Source organism: Siphateles boraxobius, unplaced genomic scaffold, assembly GCF_051911475.1.
Source record: "Siphateles boraxobius isolate OS27281-9 unplaced genomic scaffold, OSU_SipBor_1 66, whole genome shotgun sequence".
Lineage (NCBI taxonomy): Eukaryota > Metazoa > Chordata > Actinopteri > Cypriniformes > Leuciscidae > Siphateles > Siphateles boraxobius.
In genome coordinates, this window is record NW_027509193.1 from 9,067,343 (window position 1) to 9,090,496 (window position 23,154).

Here is a 23,154-nt window from a genome sequence, read left to right on the forward strand (position 1 = left end):
AGACCACAACACCAACTAAACTTGGATAAATTAAACAAGGATGTCTACATCTGTTCTAAGGTAAGTCAACAACGTATTTGAACGTTATCTTTAACATCTTTAACGTAAAGTCAGCCTAACATTAGAAAACGTTAACGTTAGCTTCTAGCTGCGTTGTACCTCATGTCACTTAGCTTCATTAACGTATTCTGTGAATAACCGAGATAACAAATGTTATCAATGTTGTGCTGAATGATTCATGTAAATACTGTAGCACCAAACTAACGGATAGGTACTCTTGGTAAAGATGGTAAAAAGGCTTGTCCTGGAAACGTATGCAACTTAGACCTGTACATATTTAATTTGATCATGAACCCTTAATTACATATTGAAGCACAACATTTTAGACAAGTTTCTACCAATACAACTGGGGAACTTTTTAGCAAAACATGTAGCCTTTTCACTCCTCTTCAACATAACTAAATATAGCGCCTGTCACAAATGTTGACTGTTTGTCCGAGTGAGTGGAAGGGGCGTGGCTTAGCCATAGGTCAATTGCCATGATTTTTACACGTGACCAAAGATTGATTCCATACACGTGTGAAAATATCTCATTCTATTCAAGAGTTATAGCACTTTTAGTAAAAGTGGCCCGTACACATCGAACATTTTAGTGCCCCCTAAGTGACCGTGAATAGAAATGTTGACTTTTTTCGATAATTGTTGATATTCAGACTCCAGAGAATCTTTCTGCACTGGTTTTGTTCTGATCGGGCAAAAAACCTAGGACTAGTTAACAAAAGTAGGTTATTCGAAAAATCCAAAATAACCAAAAGGTTTAGGATTTATGAACCATTATGTACTTTTGATCGCTGTACCGCCACCATCAGGCCGATCTGGGCCAGGCTTGATGATGATATAGATGGGGTGGGTACTACCATCCCTCAGAGTTTCAAGTCTCTACGACCTATGGTTTGGTCTACATGATCAGTTTTAAAGGAGAATGCTGATCCTTGGGAATTCTAAAAATTACAATAGGGTTTCAGCGCTACACGCTTGAAGCCCTAAAAAAAAAAGTGTGCACGGATAAATAATTTAATAAGAACTGCAATATCCCTTAAAAAAACAGTCAATTTTGATTTCATGATGACTAACTGCTGTGGAAAGGTGAGATGGTGCTTGAGTACAAATTTGAAGAAAGAAGTTAAAAAGGAAAAGTTTCTCATTTCTTTTCTTTTGTCATTACTTTATTCTCTCACGGAAGGTTTTTCCTAAAATGTATGAATCATTTTGTTCAGCAAATTGCAAAACACAAAATTAATAGCTGTTGACGAGTTAGAAAGGTCTGTTTTGCATAATGAATCAACCGTCTTTTGTTGTAGCAAGAGCTTCTATCTCTTTCTCTCTTTTCCTGTCAGCCTTGCTCTCTTGTCTCTCTCTCTCTCTCTCTCTCTCTCTCTCTCTCTCTCTCTTTGAATATCTGACTTTGATTCCAGCTGGAGATGAGTGTTAGACCGCTTCACCTCCTGTTGGAAGACGGAACAGTCTCTCACCAAGCAACATCTGGAAACCAGCCATTGCTCAGAGACATACACTCACACGCATAAATTCACAGACAATCAAGAGTATCCGTGTTTGACTCCATGTACGTACATTTATAAATTACATTTATGAGGGATCCTTTAACCAAAGCCCTCTGTGGCAAGTGTGGTTAGTTTGTTCCAGTATAACGCGCTGTAATTAGTCCATCTGTCTTCGACTGGGAACACAGCCTAAGTACTTCACACGGACAAGGGCAAACCCAGGTGCTGCCCACTTGTAAGAAAGTGTGTGTGTAATTGTGCATGTGTGGATACATTTGCTGATTTATTTGTTTATTTGTCTTTGAAAGTGCTATCAAAGTGGTGGGTGTTTATGTGAGCGTGTTTGATCTGCATGTTTTTGATTGGCCCGCTGGATAAATTATTTGGATCACAGATCATTTCTATTAACCCAGCGGCTGCTGCACAGGCCTCAGCCTGCGTGAGGCTGATGATTCTCTCTCTCTCTCTCTCTCTCTCTCTCTCTCTCTCTCTCTCTCTCTCTCTCTCTCTCTCTCTCTCTCTCTCTCTCTCTCTCTCTCTCTCTCTCTCTCTCTCTCTCTCTCTCACTCTCTCTCTCTCTCTGAAAACCATCAGCCAATCATTATGAATAGCTTTGTTACTTATGTCAGAGGACACTGAACACAACATCGGTCTTTACAGTACTGTATTGTTGTCTCACTGTTTATCTATTAAGATGCGCATAAAAAAGCTTTCAAGTTATACCAGGTATAACTGCAACTGTCCAACTATTTACAATATCTCAGGCTATATAATGATGAAAATTTTAAATGGGCTTTTTCATTTCATATGGACACTAATTGTGTCTTGATCAGTCATTTTTGCGAAAACCTGATCAATTCTTTATATCAAGATTCAATGGTAAATGGTCAACTGCATACTGTTCATATACTTTGTTTGCATATAGTCCTTCTCAAAAAATTAGCATATTGTGATAAAGTTCATTATTTTCCATAATGTAATGATATAGTCATATATTTTAGATTCATTGCACACCAACTGAAATATTTCAGGTCTTTTATTGTTTTAATACTGATGATTTTGGCATACAGCTCATGAAAACCCAAAATTCCTATCTCAAAAAATAGCATATCATGAAAAGGGTCTCTAAACGAGCTATTAACCTAATCTTCTAAATCAACTAATTAACTCTAAACACCTGCAAAAGATTCCTGAGGCTTTTAAAAACTCCCAGCCTGTTTCATTACTCAAAACCGCAATCATGGGTAAGACTGCCGACCTGACTGCTGTCCAGAAGGCCATCATTGACACCCTCAAGCAAGAGGGTAAGACACAGAAAGAAATTTCTGAACAAATAAGCTGTTCCCAGAGTGCTGTATCAAGGCACCTCAGTGGGAAGTCTGTGGGAAGGAAAAAGTGTGGCAAAAAACGCTGCACAACGAGAAGAGGTGACCGGACCCTGAGGAAGATTGTGGAGAAGGACCGATTCCAGACCTTGGGGGACCTGCGGAAGCAGTGGACTGAGTCTGGAGTAGAAACATCCAGAGCCACCGTGCACAGGCGTGTGCAGGAAATGGGCTACAGGTGCCGCATTCCCCAGGTCAAGCCACTTTTGAACCAGAAACAGCGGCAGAAGCGCCTGACCTGGGCTACAGAGAAGCACCACTGGACTGTTGCTCAGTGGTCCAAAGTACTTTTTTCGGATGAAAGCAAATTTTGCATGTCATTCGGAAATCAAGGTGCCAGAGTCTGGAGGAAGACTGGGGAGAAGGAAATGCCAAAATGCCTGAAGTCCAGTGTCAAGTACCCACAGTCAGTGATGGTCTGGGGTGTCAGCTGCTGGTGTTGGTCCACTGTGTTTTATCAAGGGCAGGGTCAATGCAGCTAGCTATCAGGAGATTTTGGAGCACTTCATGCTTCCATCTGCTGAAAAGCTTTATGGAGATGAAGATTTCATTTTTCAGCACGACCTGGCACCTGCTCACAGTGCCAAAACCACTGGTAAATGGTTTACTGACCATGGTATTACTGTGCTCAATTGGCCTGCCAACTCTCCTGACCTGAACCCCATAGAGAATCTGTGGGATATTGTGAAGAGAAAGTTGAGAGACGCAAGACCCAACACTCTGGATGAGTTTAAGGCCGCTATCGAAGCATCCTGGGCCTCCATAACACCTCAGCAGTGCCACAGGCTGATTGCCTCCATGCCACGCCGCACTGAAGCAGTCATTTCTGCAAAAGGATTCCCGACCAAGTATTGAGTGCTTAAATGAACATAATTATTTGAAGGTTGACTTTTTTTGTATTAAAAACCCTTCTTTTATTGGTCGGATTAAATATGCTAATTTTTTGAGATAGGAATTTTGGGTTTTCATGAGCTGTATGCCAAAATCATCAGTATTAAAACAATAAAAGACCAGAAATATTTCAGTTGGTGTGCAATGAATCTAAAATATATGAAAGTTTAATTTTTATCATTACATTATGGAAAATAATGAACTTTATCACAATATGCTAATTTTTTGAGAAGGACCTGTATTACATTCATTTTACTTAATGCATTAATTAATCAATACCACTTTAAACCTTATTGCAAAGTGTTACTAAAAAAATGTAATCTAGCAATGTTTCTATTACAATAATAAATGTAATAAATGATATAACAAAAATTCTGATAGGAATATGAATATTGAGTAGCCTACTTTGTCAAGCAGTTTTAGTGCCTGATGTATCCAAATATAATGCAAACCCTGATATCAGTTTAATTGAGATGAACAAATGTTTCATTATTTTAAAAATCCATATCCTAATAAAAAAAAATGCTTTCTCTAAATATGAAATTATTCAGGTTAATCAAAATGTTTTTTTATATTGTGTTTAAGTCGTAATGTTGCCAGTTATTGTATATGACTATGTTAATGTTTAAAGGGATAGTAAAAATAAAGGCAAAATAAAAACAGACATTTCTTAAACTATGTTTGTTTTTTGTTCTGCAGTAGAAAATAAGTCATACAGGTTTGGAACGAAGTGAAGGTGAGTAAATGATGACAAAATTATCACTTTTGGCACCACAATTATTAGCACCCTAGAAAATCTTATATAGAAAATGAGTGGGCTGAACCGGAGAGAAGAAGCAGTAACATGGAGCTGTGAATCTGAAGGATCTGGAGAGATTCTGTATGGAGGAATGGTCTCTGATCTCTTGTCAGGTGTTCTCCAAACTCATCAGGCATTATAGGAAAAAAACTCTTATCTAGCTGATATGTTGGCAAAAGGACGTCGCAATAATTGGGTGCCAATAATTGTGGCCAATGTGAACTGGAGAAAAACATTTATTTCACAATGAGGAAAATAAATTATTTCACCCCGTCCACCCCCCACCCACCCACACACACACACTTTCCATTGTTGTACTTCAATTATAGTTTAGAATACTGTGGATTTTTTTGAATAAAAGAACAAAAGGATAAACAATGTAGATTTATTTTCACAGCCACCTTTTCCGCAATATTTAACAAGGCTGCCAATAATTCTGGAGTTGACTATCTCCTGGGGGGGTGGGGGGGTCTGTGGCCTGTGGCTGCCCTGGGCTCTCCTGTTGATAAATGGTGGCATGTGTGTCCCCAAGGCAGAGCTGCACCATGGGGCTCACCTGAGTGAACTGTGTGGGCTGGACACTGCTGAGGCAAGGGATGGTGAAGGCCTCTGGACGGAGCTCTGTGTCAGAGTTCATTAGTGGAGCTGGTAGAGGGCCAAACACAAGAAAAAAAATGGAGCCACATATTTCAGATAAGGGCCATACCACACTATAGTTTATAAGTCTTGCACAGCCAGACTTCTGACTAGTCCAAGAAGCTTAGTCTGGCCAAGAACCACCCACTTAGACGGGAAGAGGCTCTCAGACTGACATGTCTGACCATGTTTGTTTTGCTTTTATGTGCTGTTTATGGGCAGCTCTGAAATATATTTTTTAAATATATATTGTGTATATGTGTGTGAATTATGTCTTATGTGAGTGTGTATTAAATGAACATGTATAAATAATGAACAAACATAAATTAACAGTGAACAATATTAATTATTGTTCTTCATTGTTCATTCATGAGACTTAAAGCATTAATGTTAATGAATAACCTCATGGGTTATATCTACATATACAAAATATACTGATATGGGGGGGAAACTCTTTAATGCAAAGTCAGTCTATGACTATCTGTACAAATAACATAAAATGCTTCATGGTCATCTTTCACATGCTTTATTTGATTCAAATATGTTGTGGCAAACTTTGGCAAATCCTATGATTGGTTGTTCTTCAAAGGTGCTCATTGCATCAACCCAAGACCTTCTAAAGATGACTTGCTTTTCTATACGGGCTGATTAAAAAAAAAAAGTGCCCTATAGGAAGTTGCGTAAAGACAGCCAATCAGATTAGAGACTGGATTTTTGAAATGAACGGACACACTGTGTTCCCTCAGGCTGGTGCTGAGATTGTGTTAGTATTGTTAAAAGCTTGGGTTGCCTCTGAAGTGTATTTGATTAATTTTTGCCCAAATCTTAGTTGATTGTATGAGATATTATATACTTCTATACAGCTCCAATGTTTCAGACATGACAATTGTGTATTTCAAGCCATGAAAATTATAAAGTCTGCACATTATAGCTGGATAATGTCAGTGCAGTGTGTGTGTGTGTGTGTGTGTGTGTGTGTGTGTGTGTGTGTGTGTGTGTGTGTGTGTGTGTGTGTGTGTGTGTGTGTGTGTGTGTGTGTGTGTGTGTGTGTGTGTGTGTGTGTGTGTGTGTGTGTGAGGGAGAGTTCAGTCAGAGGTTAGCTGTCATTGAGATCCAGGCTGTGGGAGACTAAAGTAAATCTGAGCTCTCAACTGGAACCTCCCTTAGACCATATGAGCCGATCCCAGAGTGACATTAACCTGGCTTCACTCTGCTGCTGTGAACCCCAGACATAGCAGGCCGACTGCCAAGAACATCACAGCATGTGAAATGTAAAGCGGCACATGCATATGCACAAATGAGACTCTGTTTTATAGGATGTAGAAAATATTCCGAATTTTAATCCATCTTTTTCTGCCTTTCTTCATGTAAATTTTTAATGCCTTGATTTTACCAAACTTAATTGGATTTCACCTGATTAGCTCATGAAGAGAAAGAATGAGTATGTGTGGGTAACCCCTCCCTTTCCTGACATCCAGGCAAGAGCTTTTTTGCAGAACTACAGTTCATCACACTTCCAGTAGGGTAATACAGGCACGTTCAGGAAGAAGATGAGGGAGGGAGACAGAGAGAGGTCTAATGAACAGCATCAAGGCAAACGAAATTAGACATTATGTGTTATAAACATGAACATTCCACAATTGATTGATTAATAATCACCATAAGCAATAATATAGAATTGAACTGATGTGCAGTCACATGTGTGTTTGTCTATCAGCTTGCTTTTTTTAATTGCTCTGAAAATGGCTAGTCAAATTCAATATTTAGTGTTTAAAACTTATTTAATTTGCTTTTGTACTATTTTTAAATGTTTGTAAGTTAATATCATTTAGTGCTTATTTGCCATCAGATCATTAGAAATGAAGTTTTTCAATCATTTAAGGATATTTTTAATTGACATCAAAAGTAACTTTTTAACCACACCTAATTCTTCACCTATCTTTATTTTAAATGCCTTTTCATAATGCCCTTACTTTACATTTTCCAAGTGTAAAATATTTTTTTTTTATAATATTAAAAAAGGGGGATCCCCCACTAATCTTGGTGGTAAATCAATTAATCATTTACTTAAATATAAAAAATGTAACTGGTTTGATTATTTATAGTGTTTGCCAAGTCTAGATAACATTTACAATTGGATAATCAAGCGTAAAGAATTTCTAGTTGCAATTTTATCTCGGATGGTAACCTCAATTGTTTATAATATATACGTTTGAAGTGTGTGAGTATTTGCAATTTGTCAATATAGAGCATGATCCAATGGTTCCATGAAGAAATGAGAACATCCATGGAACCTTTCCATTGCACATAAGGTTCGTGGATAAAGGTTCTTCAGATTATTAAAATGTTCTTTACACCAAGTAAAAGAAAGGGTTGGTTTAAGAACTGTTCTCTGGGGAACCAAAAATGGTTCTTCTATGGCAGGGCGCTATACGAAAATCCTCTTTTGGAACCTTTATTTTTAAGATTGTGTATTGCTGTAAGGGAAAAAGCAATGACTTTGTGTATAATAGTGTAGTTATAGTCATTTTGTGCCTTTTACAGTGAGTTTTGAAAATATACCGCTTCGAGATTTAATGAACACAAACATCATTTTAAATTAGAGCTACATAATAAGCTACAGCTGTTCTTTGGATTAAGTTATTCACACTCCCAGGACCTCGACACACATCTTGAGTCATACACACATATATAACAACTTTTGTCAGCAGCGTACCACATATTGTAATGTTTCAGTGGGGGTAGGGGTGAAATAAGGATGGAGGGAGGGGAAAAACACTTTTGACCTTTGGTGTCACATGGAGTGTCTTGTTGAGCTGACAGTGAGGTGCCTGTGTAACCTTGAGTCTCTGATTACTTTTAAACACCAAGCTGGTTTTCGATTGGTTGTGCTAAAAACATGACTGGTTTGGATAGTTGTGCGTTCACATGCTCCTGCACTAGCCCTACTGTAGTTCAGCACAAGATGCAATTTTGTGTGAGTGTATATGTGGTGGAAGGTCAAAGGCTGCTGGTGTGCCCTTGCAATGAACTGCTGTGATGGACAAGTAATGATGTCTACACAATTTTAAGAAGAGCATATACTTGGACCGAAGCCAGGTCCTGTTTGAGATTGGGTTTCCATCCTGTCTTCAGGTCATCACTATCTCATATACAAAAATACACTCCTACATACTGAATGTCAGAGCATCTGAAAATGAGAAGTCCCCCTCACACAAACACTATATCCTTGGTCATCAGTCTCTGGTTTGGTTTAAATGTTCCACGTGTCCGTCCTGTCCGCACCATCTCATCCAGACCTCTGATCTCTGGACCCACACACACCTGTGCAGACACACACAAAAATAATCTTGAGTCGCTGCCTCTTGAACCCCCTGCTCTGGTTTCTGACAGCTCTGAAGAGTTGCACATGTCTCTGATGAAAGGAAGGCCTCCATGAGTCTTGAATTTGAAATCCTGGAATGCGCACAAACATTAAAGTCGGCATGAAACGGAAGTTGCAACAGTCTTTTCTCTACTGTTGTGATGTAAATACAAGTAAAACGGCTTCTCAAACAAGAAAAAATGTAGGGCGATACTTGATTTTGTCTGTCAGGAATTGACTGATGGTTGTGGTTTGCTATTGCTGTGATGTCATGTGAGTGACAGGTTGCCCTGCCCTCGTGTCAGTAAACACATCATCAGAGAAGAGAACATGCTGCAAGAGACAGGGGAAGTTATTTTGATTAAAGATTACGAAGGTGCATGAATTATGTGTACGGATAAATCTATAAAAAATAGGAGTTATCCATTTTGTTTTCATAGTGACTTTAACATATTTTGGAATTTTCTTTTTTCTTTTTTTTTTTACTAAATCAATAACTCTGAATGCCACTGTTTGTTCCCTAGCAAGACAGTGTTTTAACTGGCACAGCCTGGGACAGGGGTGTCCAATTCTGCTCCGGCAGAGTTCAGCTCCAACCTCAATTAAACATTCCTGAACCAGCCAATCATGGGATGTTGGAGCTAAACTCTGCAGGACAGTGCCCCTCCAGGACTGAGTTTGGACACCCCTGGCCCAGGAGATTCTTCACCATGTCCTCTTTTAGAAATGTCTTTCTGGCCTGTTATACGAGACTAAGCCTTTGTCCATCTTCACACTGTCATCAGTTTCACACAGGCATCAGTTTCTGACTGATTCACCATTTGATTACCAATTAAAACACGCTGACACACACAGGCACATGTAATCCTGATCTCAGGTTGTGTTCTGGCTGTTAAATACAGTGATAACAAACACAGGCAGAGGGAAAGAATGACTAACAGAATGTGTGTGTTATTTTTGGAGAAAAGAAGTGGATGATAGAAAAAACAATCGTCATGGATACCAACAAACCTGTCAGACTTTTGCTTTATGTCACTGTTTGACTACACAAATGTCCAATTTGTTTGTGAGGAATAACTTAGATCAGCTGTAAATTACAGTAAACTACTAAACGTGTGTGTGTGTGTGTGTGTGTGTGTGTGTGTGTGTGTGTGAGAGAGAGAGAGAGAGAGAGAGAGAGAGAGAGAGAGAGGGAGAGGTAGCAACTCTAATCTCCATTTGAGATATAAATACCTCGGTGACAACATGCTGTGTTTGTATGCAAACTGGGCTATTGTGCAGGTCTCATTCAACACTCAGACTGTGTAAAAGACATGGGATGTAGGGCTACTCTTGTAATCTAACTAGATTCGGATACCGCATGCAAAGGAAACAAGACAGAATAGAAAAATGGGGCTGGGGAATCATGCAAAATAACATCAAAATTGACGCAAATTCCTACCTCAGATACGCTTATAACAAACATCTGATTCTTAGATGTTAGTCAAATAAAACGAATCCCGAATTAACTAAACATTCATAAATCTGTTTTAAGGTAATCTTTGCGCGCGCTTGACACTGGAATCTAAACAAAGAATTAGTTGCGTCACAACAACATATTAAATCCATAATTTGGCTCGTAATATAGTTAAATATATGGAACGATAACTTTATTACAGCCTATAAAGTTAATATTTTATCAAATTCGCAATTTTATAAATGCAGCGTCCATATAAAAGAGTTTGTAAATTTGTTCAGCATTGTGTAACCTGTTAGAAGATTCCTCTGCTTCTGTTTGGTGGCCTGCTGGCCTTTTCTCTGGCCTTCCTCAAGCGTGAGGGAGGAATTTTTCTCTCAGATAACCTTTTGCTCTGAATTCACCCAAGAATGTGAGAAGAAGCAGAATAGATGTCCTCAATCCTGTTTCCACCAGTTTTGAAACGGGTAGAACCCATTATCGTTCATGTTAAAAAAAAATTGGTTTTATTTATTCATGTGATTAAAAAAAAAACATTCCAGAACGATTATTCGACATGTAGCTTATTATTATTATTATTATTATTATATTCTAAAAAGTAGCTTGTTGTGTTTTAACGCAGGTAAATTGGAGAATTTGTTGGCATAAGTGAAGTTGTTAAATCTAATAATATATTTCCGTAAATTTAGTCTATTAATAATTCCACGTTACTGAGGAGTTTCGTATTAACGCGTTGTTTTTTTTAATCCAGATAAAAAATTACGCAACTTTCGTCAGAATCCTTAATTTTAGGGTGTTCTTGTGCGTCTGGTCAGCGCAGGGTCATGATAAGTTCACCGGCGTTTTTTAACACATTCAGTTGTATGAACCCTGACGGCCTGCTGAGTGGGTTGCGCTCCTTTCCACTTTTGATGGATTGTGAAGAAAAGCGTTTTTGTTTTTTTTAAATTGGTCTTACACCATATTTAACTACAGGGCAACTTTCACGAAACTTTGCGCAGAGTTCAATGATGCGCTGTAATATCTTTACGCGATGTTCTAGTGTCAAACCCATATATAATGATAATAATAACAACGTGACTGGTAATGATTATTGTATTCTTATTGTAAACAATTAAAATAATAATAGGCTAATTGAGCAAATAAAATTCGATTTTTATTTAGAAATAATTGGTACTGTTAAACTAAGACTGAATTTAAGCTTTAAATGCTGTTTTATAAAGTTTTTCCTAGCTATTCAGAAGAGTAATGTTTCAGCTAAAATATCAATGCTACATTTATCACGAACAATTGTAAATAATACTAATAATAATCATCACAATAACAATAATCTATTTTTCAAATGCAATTGAAAGTAGTTGAATAAGTTACAGTAGCTAAAGTAGTATTTTAAATTAAAAACAGACCACGCAAAATTGAAAAGAAAAAAAATGTATCTCGGGTGCCCTCATAAATAATTTAATGTGAGCATGGAGATTTGGATATTGCAAAGTAAACTAACCCACATTGTCACGTCAAATGTAAATCATCTTCAGTTTACTCCAAATATGTTTTTAAATATGAAAATTCCTGATGTTTTGAGTTTTTCTGTGTGAATTGTGTATATCTATCTGGATAATTTGTTCATTTTTCGTTAATTTACCTGCCATTTTAAACGCTTTTACTTTATAACCGTGTTTGTGTAATGTAAAAAGAAAAATTAAAACCATTCAGAATCTTATTAGAAAATATTTTAAAAATATATATCCTAATATATGTCAATATGTTTTTGCGACATTCTGCCACTTGTTTTCTGTAGCTAATTCACGAAAATAGCGATTAAGCTATATATCAAAGGCCAGGACTCCAAATTGGTTCTGAATCGAAAGTCTTTCTTGGGTTTTCTTTTTCTTTTTCTTTCTCTCTTATAAAAAAGCATGTATTTACAGTTTGCTGAAAAGATGGTTAAATGAAAGGTGCTGACCGGGGGAGAGGGAAGACACGGGTGAACAGCAAAAAAAATCTAGAGAGACTATAAGTGAAGCCCCAGAACGGTGCTCGCGGCTCAAGACCTGTGCGTGACCCCGGCGAGATGGAAACCCGTCCGCAGCTCCTGACAAGCTAACCTGCCTATTTCGAGTATTAATTTGGGCCTGAACTCTGGGTGAACCGAGGCCAGGGGAGAAGCAGTCAGGGGATGTTTGAGGCAAGGCCCAGGGCAAACCTGTCCGCCTGAGCAAATATTGGGGTAGTCCGTCAGAGGGTCGTGGATGAAATGTAACTGTCAAGACCGCGTAAACTTTGGGGAAGAGGTGAGGCCACAAGAGAGAGAGAACAAGGGGGGGAAAGTTAGGCAAACTCGTTTCCTTAAATGTTCGAAAAACGACCCCCAAACCTTTCCGACCCCCCTCCACTAGTTCTCTAGCACTTGTCAGCACCCTCCAGCTCAGAGTTCATTCCCCCAGTTCTTTCACCGGAGTTTGCCCTCTCTCGCTCACCTGCTTTGCTCTGCTTGTGTTTTTGAGGTGGCACAAAAGTAAACCGAACTTTGTTTTCTAAAAAAAAAGTTCCCTAAGTCTGATGTGTATAATTTGAACTAAAGTCTGGCTATATAGAGCATTGATAGAAAGCAGATGGTTATGTGATGCTCAATGAGATTTCAGATAAAAAAAATTACAATGAGCAGTGACTCGAAATTAGGTTATACCCATTAATAATGAATAATGTATGTCCAGTCTTCATGACAGTCCTCAACAAATCCTGTGGATATTGTATTTAAAACCATAATTTGCAATGGGCAACAAGTCTACACAAATCTCAATAGCCTACATATTAAGTAGCCATATTAATATGAGGGATTACAAATAGTTAGTCTAACAAAAAAACGACTGAAACGAATCGACTATAATTAAAAAAAATTGATAATGTTATAGGTTACAAGAATTTTGCTTTTCAAATGTTGGTTAATGTAACATCGTCTTGCTATGGGACAGTGAAGTCAGAGACTCGTCTATTTGCAGTCTTTTTTTTTGGGGGGGGGGGGGGGGGGGTAAAGAGTTCAGGTAAAGTTAACGGTGACCTCTATTTAAACCCCCTACTGTAAGCATCACTTTACGTTTCAATGCAGAGCAGGGAGGTTGACCGCGGGGGTAGCGGCCGGATCAAAGGCCCGTTCAGGGGGCTACAGGACAAACGTCCTGAACAGCGTGAATGAAATCTGCACCAGCAGATGGTCCAGAGCCAATTATATAGATTGCTGTATCGTCTTTATTTCCTCTGTATTGATATAGTTGAACCAGCTCGTTATGAGTAGATCACGTATATTTTGTAGATAGGCTAATCATTAGCTCATAAAATACAAAATGATATTTTTATGGGATAAAGGAAACGACTTTCTTTCGTAATATTAAGGATATCGTGAATCATATGAGGCAAAAAAAACTATTCTAATGATATATCTTTCCTTTAGCGTTGTTGCAGAAGCCAGTATGTTGTCGTTCTTGCCACAAACACCAGCTCACTGGGTGCTTCCGTTAATGAAACGCATATAGGCCATGCGTTTCATTAACGGAAGCACCCAATGAGCTGGTGTGCGTGAATGCCACTGCAACCCGGCAGTCTTCCTCTGAAGTGGACCTAATGCTACCACTATTGCAAAAACCAAACTTGTCTGTCATTGCACAAGTTTAAATCTTACAGATTTTTTTATTATTTTTTTTTGCAGTGACTTTAATGTCTTAATATGTCTTTGTCAATTACAATAATGTTTTAGCAACCGAATTACAGTGCTATAATGTTAATTGTCGATATTTTTTCCCATTTTAATAATACTTAATTTGTTGTTAAGCAATAAGCACTCGTGAATGATAGCTAATGAAATTCTTGTAAACGACTATTCTAAAGATTTATGGTTTTGAATCAATGTGTTAGGCAAGTAAGAAGTCAATTCATAACAAAACTCGATAACTCAAATGCGCCACCCACAATTCGGTTTCGTTTCTTGAAAGCATGTCTTTCTTTTAATTTGCTCAGGCTCAGTGCTATTTGTGCCACCCCTAAACCACTCAGTGAGCGAGTCTGTTTGTATGTTTAGATATCCCAGAAGCGCAATGAGGTAAAAAGGTCATCGTGAACCACCCTGATTGCTCACCAACATTCCGTTCCGTGCCGTGCTCCGAGCATCCTATAACACTACTGACTGGTGGTCGCTTTCTCACCCTCCAAGTGAAGAGAAGGGCTGTTAAAAACCCATGTCATCATTTACTCCATAGCTACTAAAAATTTTTAATTCTTTGGTTTCTTTTTATATTTTTATTATATTATTTACACACGCAAATATATGTAATCTAGAGTCTGGTTCAGTAAAATATTGTTTTTATTTGAGGTAGATAAAGAACTGACAGAAACATTTGATTGAGACATTTAGATTACGGAATCATGCAGACAGAAACTAATAAAACTCAGCTCGTCTGCGCATAAAAAATACTAGGCTAAAAAATCTAATTCTGTAAATGTTTTAATAAAAAAAAGGTATCACCCTGCATTGTCCTTTTGTTCTAAAAAACGGAATGGAACTTTCCCAAGGCGCATGTCACATGTTCAGTATCCAATTTTATGTAGTAAAATATGCCTGACTGGCAACACAGTATTAATTATTTCTCGCTGTAAATTAACTAGTAATGGAATATCACAGTGCACATTGAGAGGGAATCGTTCATGTGTTCCGGTAAATTGTGCTGGTGTTCAGTAAAGGCCTACCCTGTAAACGCATAGTGCAAGGAGTCCGAAAACCCTTATAAGATACAATCCACAAGACTCAGGTAGGCCTATATACAATTTGTACATCATATAAATCATCATAAACGCAACAAAAAAATCAATACATATTTTGACAACACAGTAAGCTCCCTGTAAAGTCAGTTAGGTTCGTTCAGAGACTTGTAAACATAGTGAAAGTGCATATTCATCATCATTGTACAAATACCCTGTATAACACACACAAACATTTCCAATGAGTTTTGGAAATGGTGTTCTTGCAAACGGTGTAATATGTCCATTGTTGTGCTAAAAGTCTCTTTGCTTTTCACTTTTTTCCAGTTTCCTAAAAAACAATGGTCCTATAATAAAAGAACTCGAGAAAGTCTTTCCGGCACATTTTGGAATGCTTAAATTAATAGACTATACGATATATTTCGAATCTGCTGTTCAATGCACCCAAAGTTATTGTCCTCTGTTAGGAATCCGGACTTGGAGAAGCTCCAGGAGATGTTGAAGTTGAGTGATCAGAGTGATCCTCGAGGTCTTTAGACAGGGTGGATGAAGCAGGCGCGAGTCCCTCCTTCTCTCGTTTCTTCTGCTTCATTCGGCGGTTCTGAAACCATATCTTAACCTGTGTCTCGTTCAGCTCTAGCGTGGCAGCGATTTCGACTCGCCGCGCTCGCGTGAGATACTTGCTGAAGTGAAACTCTTTCTCGAGCTCTGTGAGTTGCTTGGTTGTGAAATTTGTCCGAATTGTGTTTTGCGGTCCCAGTCCGTATTCGGCCACTTTAGCTGCGAGGAAAATGAAAGGATGGTTACATGACTGTTTGTCAAACAATTGAATACAGATAAATAAATAATGATCAAAATGAATTGCCTTATATTTATATATAAAAAACGCCAACAACAATCATCAGTGCGCGTGCTGGTTGTTATTATCCTTAATTAGATGTGACGATTTAAATTGCAGTTCAACAAGTTATTCGGTAGGCTATTGCAAACTTTTGCTGACCTTACCATAATTCCCCTGTCTACTTATCAATTTTGAAAGAACTCATAACGGAGTATATGGAATACATGCAATTCAATACTCCCCAAAGATGGCTTTATGACCACTCAATTTGTACAATATGTCAAAATGGTGGCCCCTTTGCGTAAAAGTTGGTGCACTAAATCGTTGTGAGGCAAACAGGACTGGGACAGGAAAGGGAAGCTTAAGAACACATTGGAGGCCAACAAAAACGAACGTTGCGCAGCGAGAACTGGGACAAGCTAAAGATAACAGTGCTATTGCATTTACTATGGCGAACGAAAGCATACGTTTGATGCATTAACGCAGGGGGACACGGGTTGAAACTGAAATGAACAGGCCCGTTTTTAAAATGCATTTCATTTTTAGATATCTTGGGTAAAACGTTTCTAATTTGTGTATAATGTGTTATACTTTGGTTATGTAGATCTGAAAAGTCATTCGCTTTATGTAAGGCATTATTTCTGTCGGTTTGAGTGTACAGCACTAAATATTTGCTTCAAATAGCCAATTCAATCCACCTGTTTTTGGAGGGTTCCTTTTGACTTTCATCCAATCGAATGTCTTTCCAGGTGGCGACAGATCCGTGTCAGTCTCCCTCTCTTGGGAGGCCGATAAGTCGGCATAGGTGCCTTGTGAGTAGCCTCGCTGGTGGTCCTGGCCTTCGCACCCATGATGCTGATAAGGTGCGGCTGGAACGGCTCCCTGCGCTCCGCAGTAGGCACCAGCCATGGACCCATAGTGAGGACCGACATTTGATGTAGAAAACCCCGATGAGTGATAATACATCCCATCCTGCTCAGGGTTTATGAAATACTGATGTTGAGCATAGTCCGGGTTGGCGCAGGCCTGGGTCCCATAACTAGTCCCCGTGCCACCGTAGGTGACGCCAATGCCACTCTGATGCGTTTGGTGCTGGTGATGCACGTAAACGCCGCTCTGGTGCTGATGTTGTGCTGTTGCTGGCTGGTTGCTCCCCCCTACGTAAAGTCGTCCATCAGCGTTATAGCTGTCACTTGCGTGTCCGGTGAGGAAGGGGCCCGAGAACGCCTGGTCCGTGTGGTGGTATCCAGCCTTGGGCGAGTAGGCGTTCGTCCCACGGTTACAAATTGTGTACTCTAAGAAAGAGTTCATTCTGGAATTTTCCATGCGCTATTAATGGCGGAGGGTCAACCTGAGAGATCGGGAGAGCCTCCTGTCCTGCAAGCTCGTAACAGGCATGCGGAAGGGGGGAAATGCTTACCTCTTGAGTATTTGCTCGTGCTTCCCTATAACACATCTTTACCTCAGCTGCTGGTCACGTGAGACGTCACGGCGCCAATGGTGAGGGGACCTCCAGAAGTTTGTCAGCGCACGGCGACCATCCATCACGCGCTTGACATTTGCATGACAAAGCCACTTCAATCAAACTAGCCCATCAATCTGATAACAGCTAGAATATGTCAAACCCTGCGTGAAAGGCTCTCCGAATGAGAGAAAGAGAAATAAAGAAAGAACGTTTCAGACTTTTGCATTGAGATTTAGGCCTTCCTCTCATCTCTTTACTTACCATCTGCATTTAGTTTCTAGTTTTAATCGCGCGAGATTAGTGAAGAATGCGTTATCTTCCTACTGTAATGTTCTGAAGTAGGCCTTTGTGATCTCGATTGTCCTATTTAATAAGAGTAATGCTCGCTGTTGCCTTTAAGACTCGCCGAACGCAGAGTTCATTATGTGTGTTTAGAACGGAAATCTGTTTAACACTCGAATTGGAAGTGACGCCACGGTTCGCAGATCAGTCCTGGTTGGCTTTGGACCCGTCTAATTAAATCACCGAACTGATCTGTTACCTAAACGAAATTAGGTCGACAGCGAGCCTTCTGTTGAGTCCAAACAAGCAGGAAAGGAACGTCAACGAGTTATTTTTCTGTCTCTCTGCCTGTGGAAACGAGTGATGTGCTGTGGAAACGCTTTGCTGCCTTGAATTGTGCAACTCGATTTTTTTTCAACTGCTGGTCAAAGTGTAAAATATAGTATTTACAGTTTGTAACTTTAGTTTTAAAATTGTAAGATTATATAAATCACGCGTTCTAAACCGAATCTCCCAAACTTTAGGGTTATACGTCAAACTAATGAGTGCGTCATGGAACATGGATAGCTTACAGGCGTTGGTGGACAGCAGGAGAAGAGAGAAGCTAATAATTAATTAAGATGACAATGCTGAGCAAGTCTTCCTCTTCATATAAAGCCCACGCTCAATATAGGGGGACTGAAGAAGTTTGAATATATTTGCTCATTAGTACATGGTGGTACAAGAAAGAGTAACAATATAACGCCCACAGCGATTTGTTATCTGTCGATTCACGTGCCAAGTGATTGTCTAGTTACGCAGCCCACGATTCCAAACTACTTTAAGCCGTTTTTTAAGTACTGTTGCTGCTCTGTCCTACACTCAAGAGTCATTGAGGCTTCAGGTCCCTTTGTTTTAAACGAATACATCAATTGATTGGTTACAGTGTTTTATACAGGCGAGTACCAACGTCATCACGAGCAAGGCAAACATAGCCTACCAAAACAAACAGCAGTTTATGTTTCCACTTATCACAAACGAATGATTAAGATTTAACGACTCTTGCTAATGTCTTTTGACGAGAATAAATAGGAACTTGAGTCTTGAATACTATATATATAACAATTACTTTTATGACCTCACAAAACATCTACAAATTTATGAATTTGCAAGTTTGGATGTGTATATGTGTATATGTGTATCAAGCAATAATGACGCCAAGATTTTGAAATAGATGTGAGATAAATGAATTGTGACTGAAAATGTTTTTCTTTTTCCTTTTCAAAATATACAAGATCAAAAACTCATAAAGGAGACTCCGTTAACAGTTGTTAAAATAGAAAAAGAGGCATTAAAATGTATGAATTTTATAAATATTAATTATTATTATAATTACACAGCAAAACATTGTTTAGCCTATGTAATTGGCAATGTTAATTTGACACTGGCAGTGTTTATTATTAGCCTTTTATTACGTATAGAGTTGATACAGTATTGATAAATAAATTGTCATAAATTTAATTTATTTAATGTTTAAGTAATTTAGTATTAAATCTGAACTATTATCAACTAGTCCATTTGCATAAGCTTAAACGTTCTTCTGACGCAGAAAAAGCGCACGCTCGCGGCTCGCTAGATGTATTCTAAGTGAGTATTAAAACTCTAACAGCTATAAACTAAACTGAGGAGAAAAAATAACTGTTGATGATTTAAACATGAACGGAGTCTTGCTTTACCTTTATTATTCTTAATATTAGCCTATATGTTACTGTATTGTAAATAGTCACGAGACCGATGTCTTGCGGTCATCTGGCAGGATTTTTCCCAGTGGCTCGATTTGCATAACATTTCAGTTCTGGATAATAATTTTAAAAAACTCTGTAACTCAGGAATATCCTTAATATATGTCGTTTAACTTTGATTTAGTTGTAGCATAGCCATGGCTTGGTCGAATGCACATGTCACGTGCTTAATGTTTCTGAACCGTGAAGATTGTTTGACTGAAATCACTGCAATACATTAACCAGCGAAACGTAGGCAAACGTATGCGATGATACCCCACCTTATGTAATGTCATGTAACAGCTGTGAATGATGTATGATCATTGCTATGCTGTTTAATACATATACACCGTAAAAACTAATTAGTTCAGTTTACTTAATTAAATTGTGCAAACTCCTTGCCTTAATTTAATTAAGTAAGAATAACTTAATTACGTCAAGTTCTTCTTACTTAATCTATCTAAGTTTTGTCTACTTAATTCTATCTGTGATCTGAGGAAGTGTACTCCCAGAGTGAATAAATTAATCGCTTTGTTTGACCATTTTTGGCTTTATTTTACTATTAAAATTGTATTTGCTATCGTTATAGGGGTTATACTGACAAGAGACAGCAGATAAAATTGTAATGGTCTAATTAATTAAATTAACTAAAAACAACTTGTTGTGGTTTGCATGCTGAATGTTGAAGTCTGTGTGTGACTCAAGCAATATTGCAACATATTGTCACAAATATAGAGGGATTATAACAACCAAATTAAAAGATTATGCTATAAGTGTTAGCAATTAAAATGTTAAAAGATCATTATTAAACATGAAATACAGTTATGTTATACATCATTAATACATTCATTGAGAACATGGAAATAATTTAAGTATAAATATATGTAATGTGTATTACTCCACTTCCTTTGAAATCAAATAACTGTGATTTCATGTTGCATCACTGCATCAATTGGAAGAGAATCACAATAATATAAATGAAGTTCCAAGTGCCCAACCAAAGGGAACAATTACAATAATGGTGAGAAATTTTAGGAAATCAACATGAATTTAAGAAGTCAACTTGTGTGACGTTCTTCCAAAATGTTTAGTTGTATTGACAATAACATTCAAGATGACTGGAAAATGAGCGTATGCAAGAAGAACGATGACTGCAGAAGTGGAAGAAATGAGTGAAAAGTCTATTAAGAATTGCCCTGCATGAAAAACCATTTGCCCCGCCTGTTTTTTTGTTTCTGTTTTTTTTTTTGCTTTGGCAAAATGGTACTCAAACCAGTCAAGTAATGTTTAATAGGGTTTTCTGAGTAATGAAGGCATAGCATGCAAACAGTACAGATTACTAAATTTTTTTAAGTAAATTCAACACATTATTGGAGATTAAGTAAAGATAACTAAACAATGGTTAGTAAGGACAATGTTAGATTTTACAGTATACAAAACCTTAAAACATATTTTTTCTTCCTCAATTTATACACTCTGGCAGTTCTTTCCCTATTTTGCTAGGCAAAACCTAAAATTGGAGCAGAGCATAATGGACCTCCCATCAACAACTTTTTTTTTTTTTTTTTTTTGCATGACCAAGTCATTAACTTGCATAATGAATGGCCCCTTTAAGCCATTCAAATAGCCTAGTTTTCCTTCTTTATTCCACACCATGTGCTCAACATTGAGAGCTTGTACATTTAGCTACACGTGTTAACCTTAACACCATAGATGACATCTTGTTACTAATTAATTTTACTATTTAACTCACAGTTCCTCAGCCCAGGCCTTTTAATATCCTCAGTTCTATAGCTGGCTCATTTCGTTCACCCTCCAACCCTTCCTCCGTGTCGTCACTTGAGCAGCTGATGTGCGGTAAACTCATTGACTCGCACTGGATTATCAACAGCATCATTTATTCATGTAGTTTGAGATTAAAATATTTCCATTGTACACGTAAAATGCTTGAGGTGTTAAGAAAATCGCTATACAAATTAAATGATTTTACTCATGTATCCATCCTTTGAGAGGTGACACCTACCCAAAGTCAGTCACGCCCTCATTTTCATATGCTACTCAGAGGTTAAATGGGCCATCGGCTTTGTCTCCTAAATTATCCAAGTCGTCGTATAATAAACAAACTTAGGACATGCCGATTGTCTGAATTTCACTTCCAAATTGATCCAGGTAATTTATCTTAATCCACTGGTGCAAACAACCAAATGGGTGATGGAGCAGTAGAAACGATGGCATCGGTTTGGTTTTTGCCAGTATACCCGACTTAAGTGCTCAAATGAGAATGCTAGAACTCAAGAACCCTCTCCTTAAAATACATGCTGTACTGTATATAATTCTCTCTAGTTGTCCCGTCCGACTTATTTTCTGTGTAAATATCTGTGCGCACTTAATTTGCTAGTTTGCAAACATATTACCATAGCATTCAATAAATCAGATTTTTAGCAGATGCAGGCACAATTATTCATCTTACTGTCCTCTTAGACAAACTATGCAAAATATCTGCTGACATGATTCAGATACTTTGCAATACAGGCGTATCTAGAAAGAAAAATTTGAGTTTGTGTGAAAACAAGCTGTTATTCTTTGTCATTCTTTGTTATTCTAAGACAACAGGGCCATGCAAGGTCTCCACAAAGCACAGTCTATAGGTTGACCCTTGTTTAGACTGTCAGAATCTGTTGTGTATGGCCTCGTTCAGGTTAGCGTCAAAAGAATGCTTACAGTCAAATCATGCATATTCTATCTATTTATCATCTATCTATATCATCTATCTTCTTCAACTAAGCGTTTCAAGCTAATCACCACCTTAAGAAAATCACAACCGTCTTCAATATGTAAGCTTTCCATTGCAAACAATAGCCCCCCCCCCCCCCCCCCCCAAAAAAAAAGTTATTTCTGTCTTGCATTCCTGTAAAATAGAAAAAAATCAAATACAATTCAATAGATAAATTCACTTGAGGCAGATTGTTTTTATCTTGTTTATACTTAAAACAAGTGGGTAAATCTGCCAGTGTAATAAAACAAAATATGCTGGTATTAGTGAGTAATTCTCAACAAAAAAAAGTTACTTGGCAATAAACTGAAAAATATATTGTTTTGAAAAATAAAAATAAAAAAATATTTTTTTTGCTGTGAAGCATCCACACATTGTTACACTTCTATTTTTATCTTTGCATTACACAACACATCACATCATTATACATATTCTATTTAGTATTTCTCACCATGCAGCTATGTAAAATTAACCTCTCGCTGTCAAATCTTTTACAGGGCACTCTCTCTTTGTCAACTATATGCAAATCAGATGTAAACTTTCTGGGCAGGTGTTGTCATTCCAGGTGGTTGAGTAGCAAAGTGGAGGTTGCCCATGTGTGACTAAATCTTAAGTACTTTTGCTAGATAGGTACACACACATTTTCATAAAGTCACTGGTTTAAAGTTTCATGTCATGGGGTTCACGGACATATACTGTATGAGGTCTCATATGAGTAGCATGCTTTTAACATGCATTATCATGTTAAAGACCTCTATTCTCCTAACAGTGTGAAGACTTTTCACATTTCTAATCTATCTTTAAAAAAAAGATTGTTGTAAAGGCAAAACATTAAATTATTTAATAATGTATTAAATTAAAATTTTAAGGCTCTGTAAATAGGCCTACGTTTTACAATGCAAGAAAGGTTATGGCATCAGTTATTGAGAGATGTAACTTGCACTGTTCCAAAAAAGCAGTATTTGATATTTTGATGTACATGCATTACATGCTTTGTTTAAAATTTTGCATCACAGGCCTGGTTTCTTGACAGCTGGGGTTTAAGGGTCAAGTATGTAGATGGATGTACTGGGTCAACTGATTTTGTAGCTCACAGTACCTAAAGCTCAAGTTTGACTGTTTAAGCAATTGATAAGTCATACATGCCTCTTCATCACACAGTCACCACTGTTGCCGTTACAAGATGAATTG

General features: G+C 37.9%; 1 protein-coding gene and 1 long non-coding RNA gene across 2 annotated transcripts in view; one reads left to right on the forward strand and one right to left on the reverse strand.

Moving 5' to 3' along the window:
- The window catches only part of LOC143721560 (uncharacterized), a 264,252-nt gene that overhangs the window by 177,898 nt on the left and 63,200 nt on the right, over positions 1-23,154 (forward strand). The window lies entirely within an intron of this gene.
- Positions 15,306-17,114, reverse strand: hoxb1a (homeobox B1a). Its single transcript, XM_077212069.1, has 2 exons — positions 16,382-17,114; positions 15,306-15,622 (listed from the first exon to the last, which is right to left on the reverse strand). The coding sequence occupies exons 1-2, from the start codon at positions 17,007-17,009 to the stop codon at positions 15,306-15,308; spliced, it is 945 nt and encodes a 314-aa protein (XP_077068184.1). The 5' UTR covers positions 17,010-17,114.

Bases quoted from the DNA above. Each gene is read 5' to 3' on its own strand.
- hoxb1a (XM_077212069.1), bottom strand. From the start codon at position 17,009: ATGGAAAATTCCAGAATGAACTCTTTCTTAGAGTACACAATTTGTAAC. The intron at 15,623-16,381 runs GTGGATTGAATT...TTTTCCTCGCAG, and splicing joins AAGGAACCCTCCAAAAACAG to CTAAAGTGGCCGAATACGGA.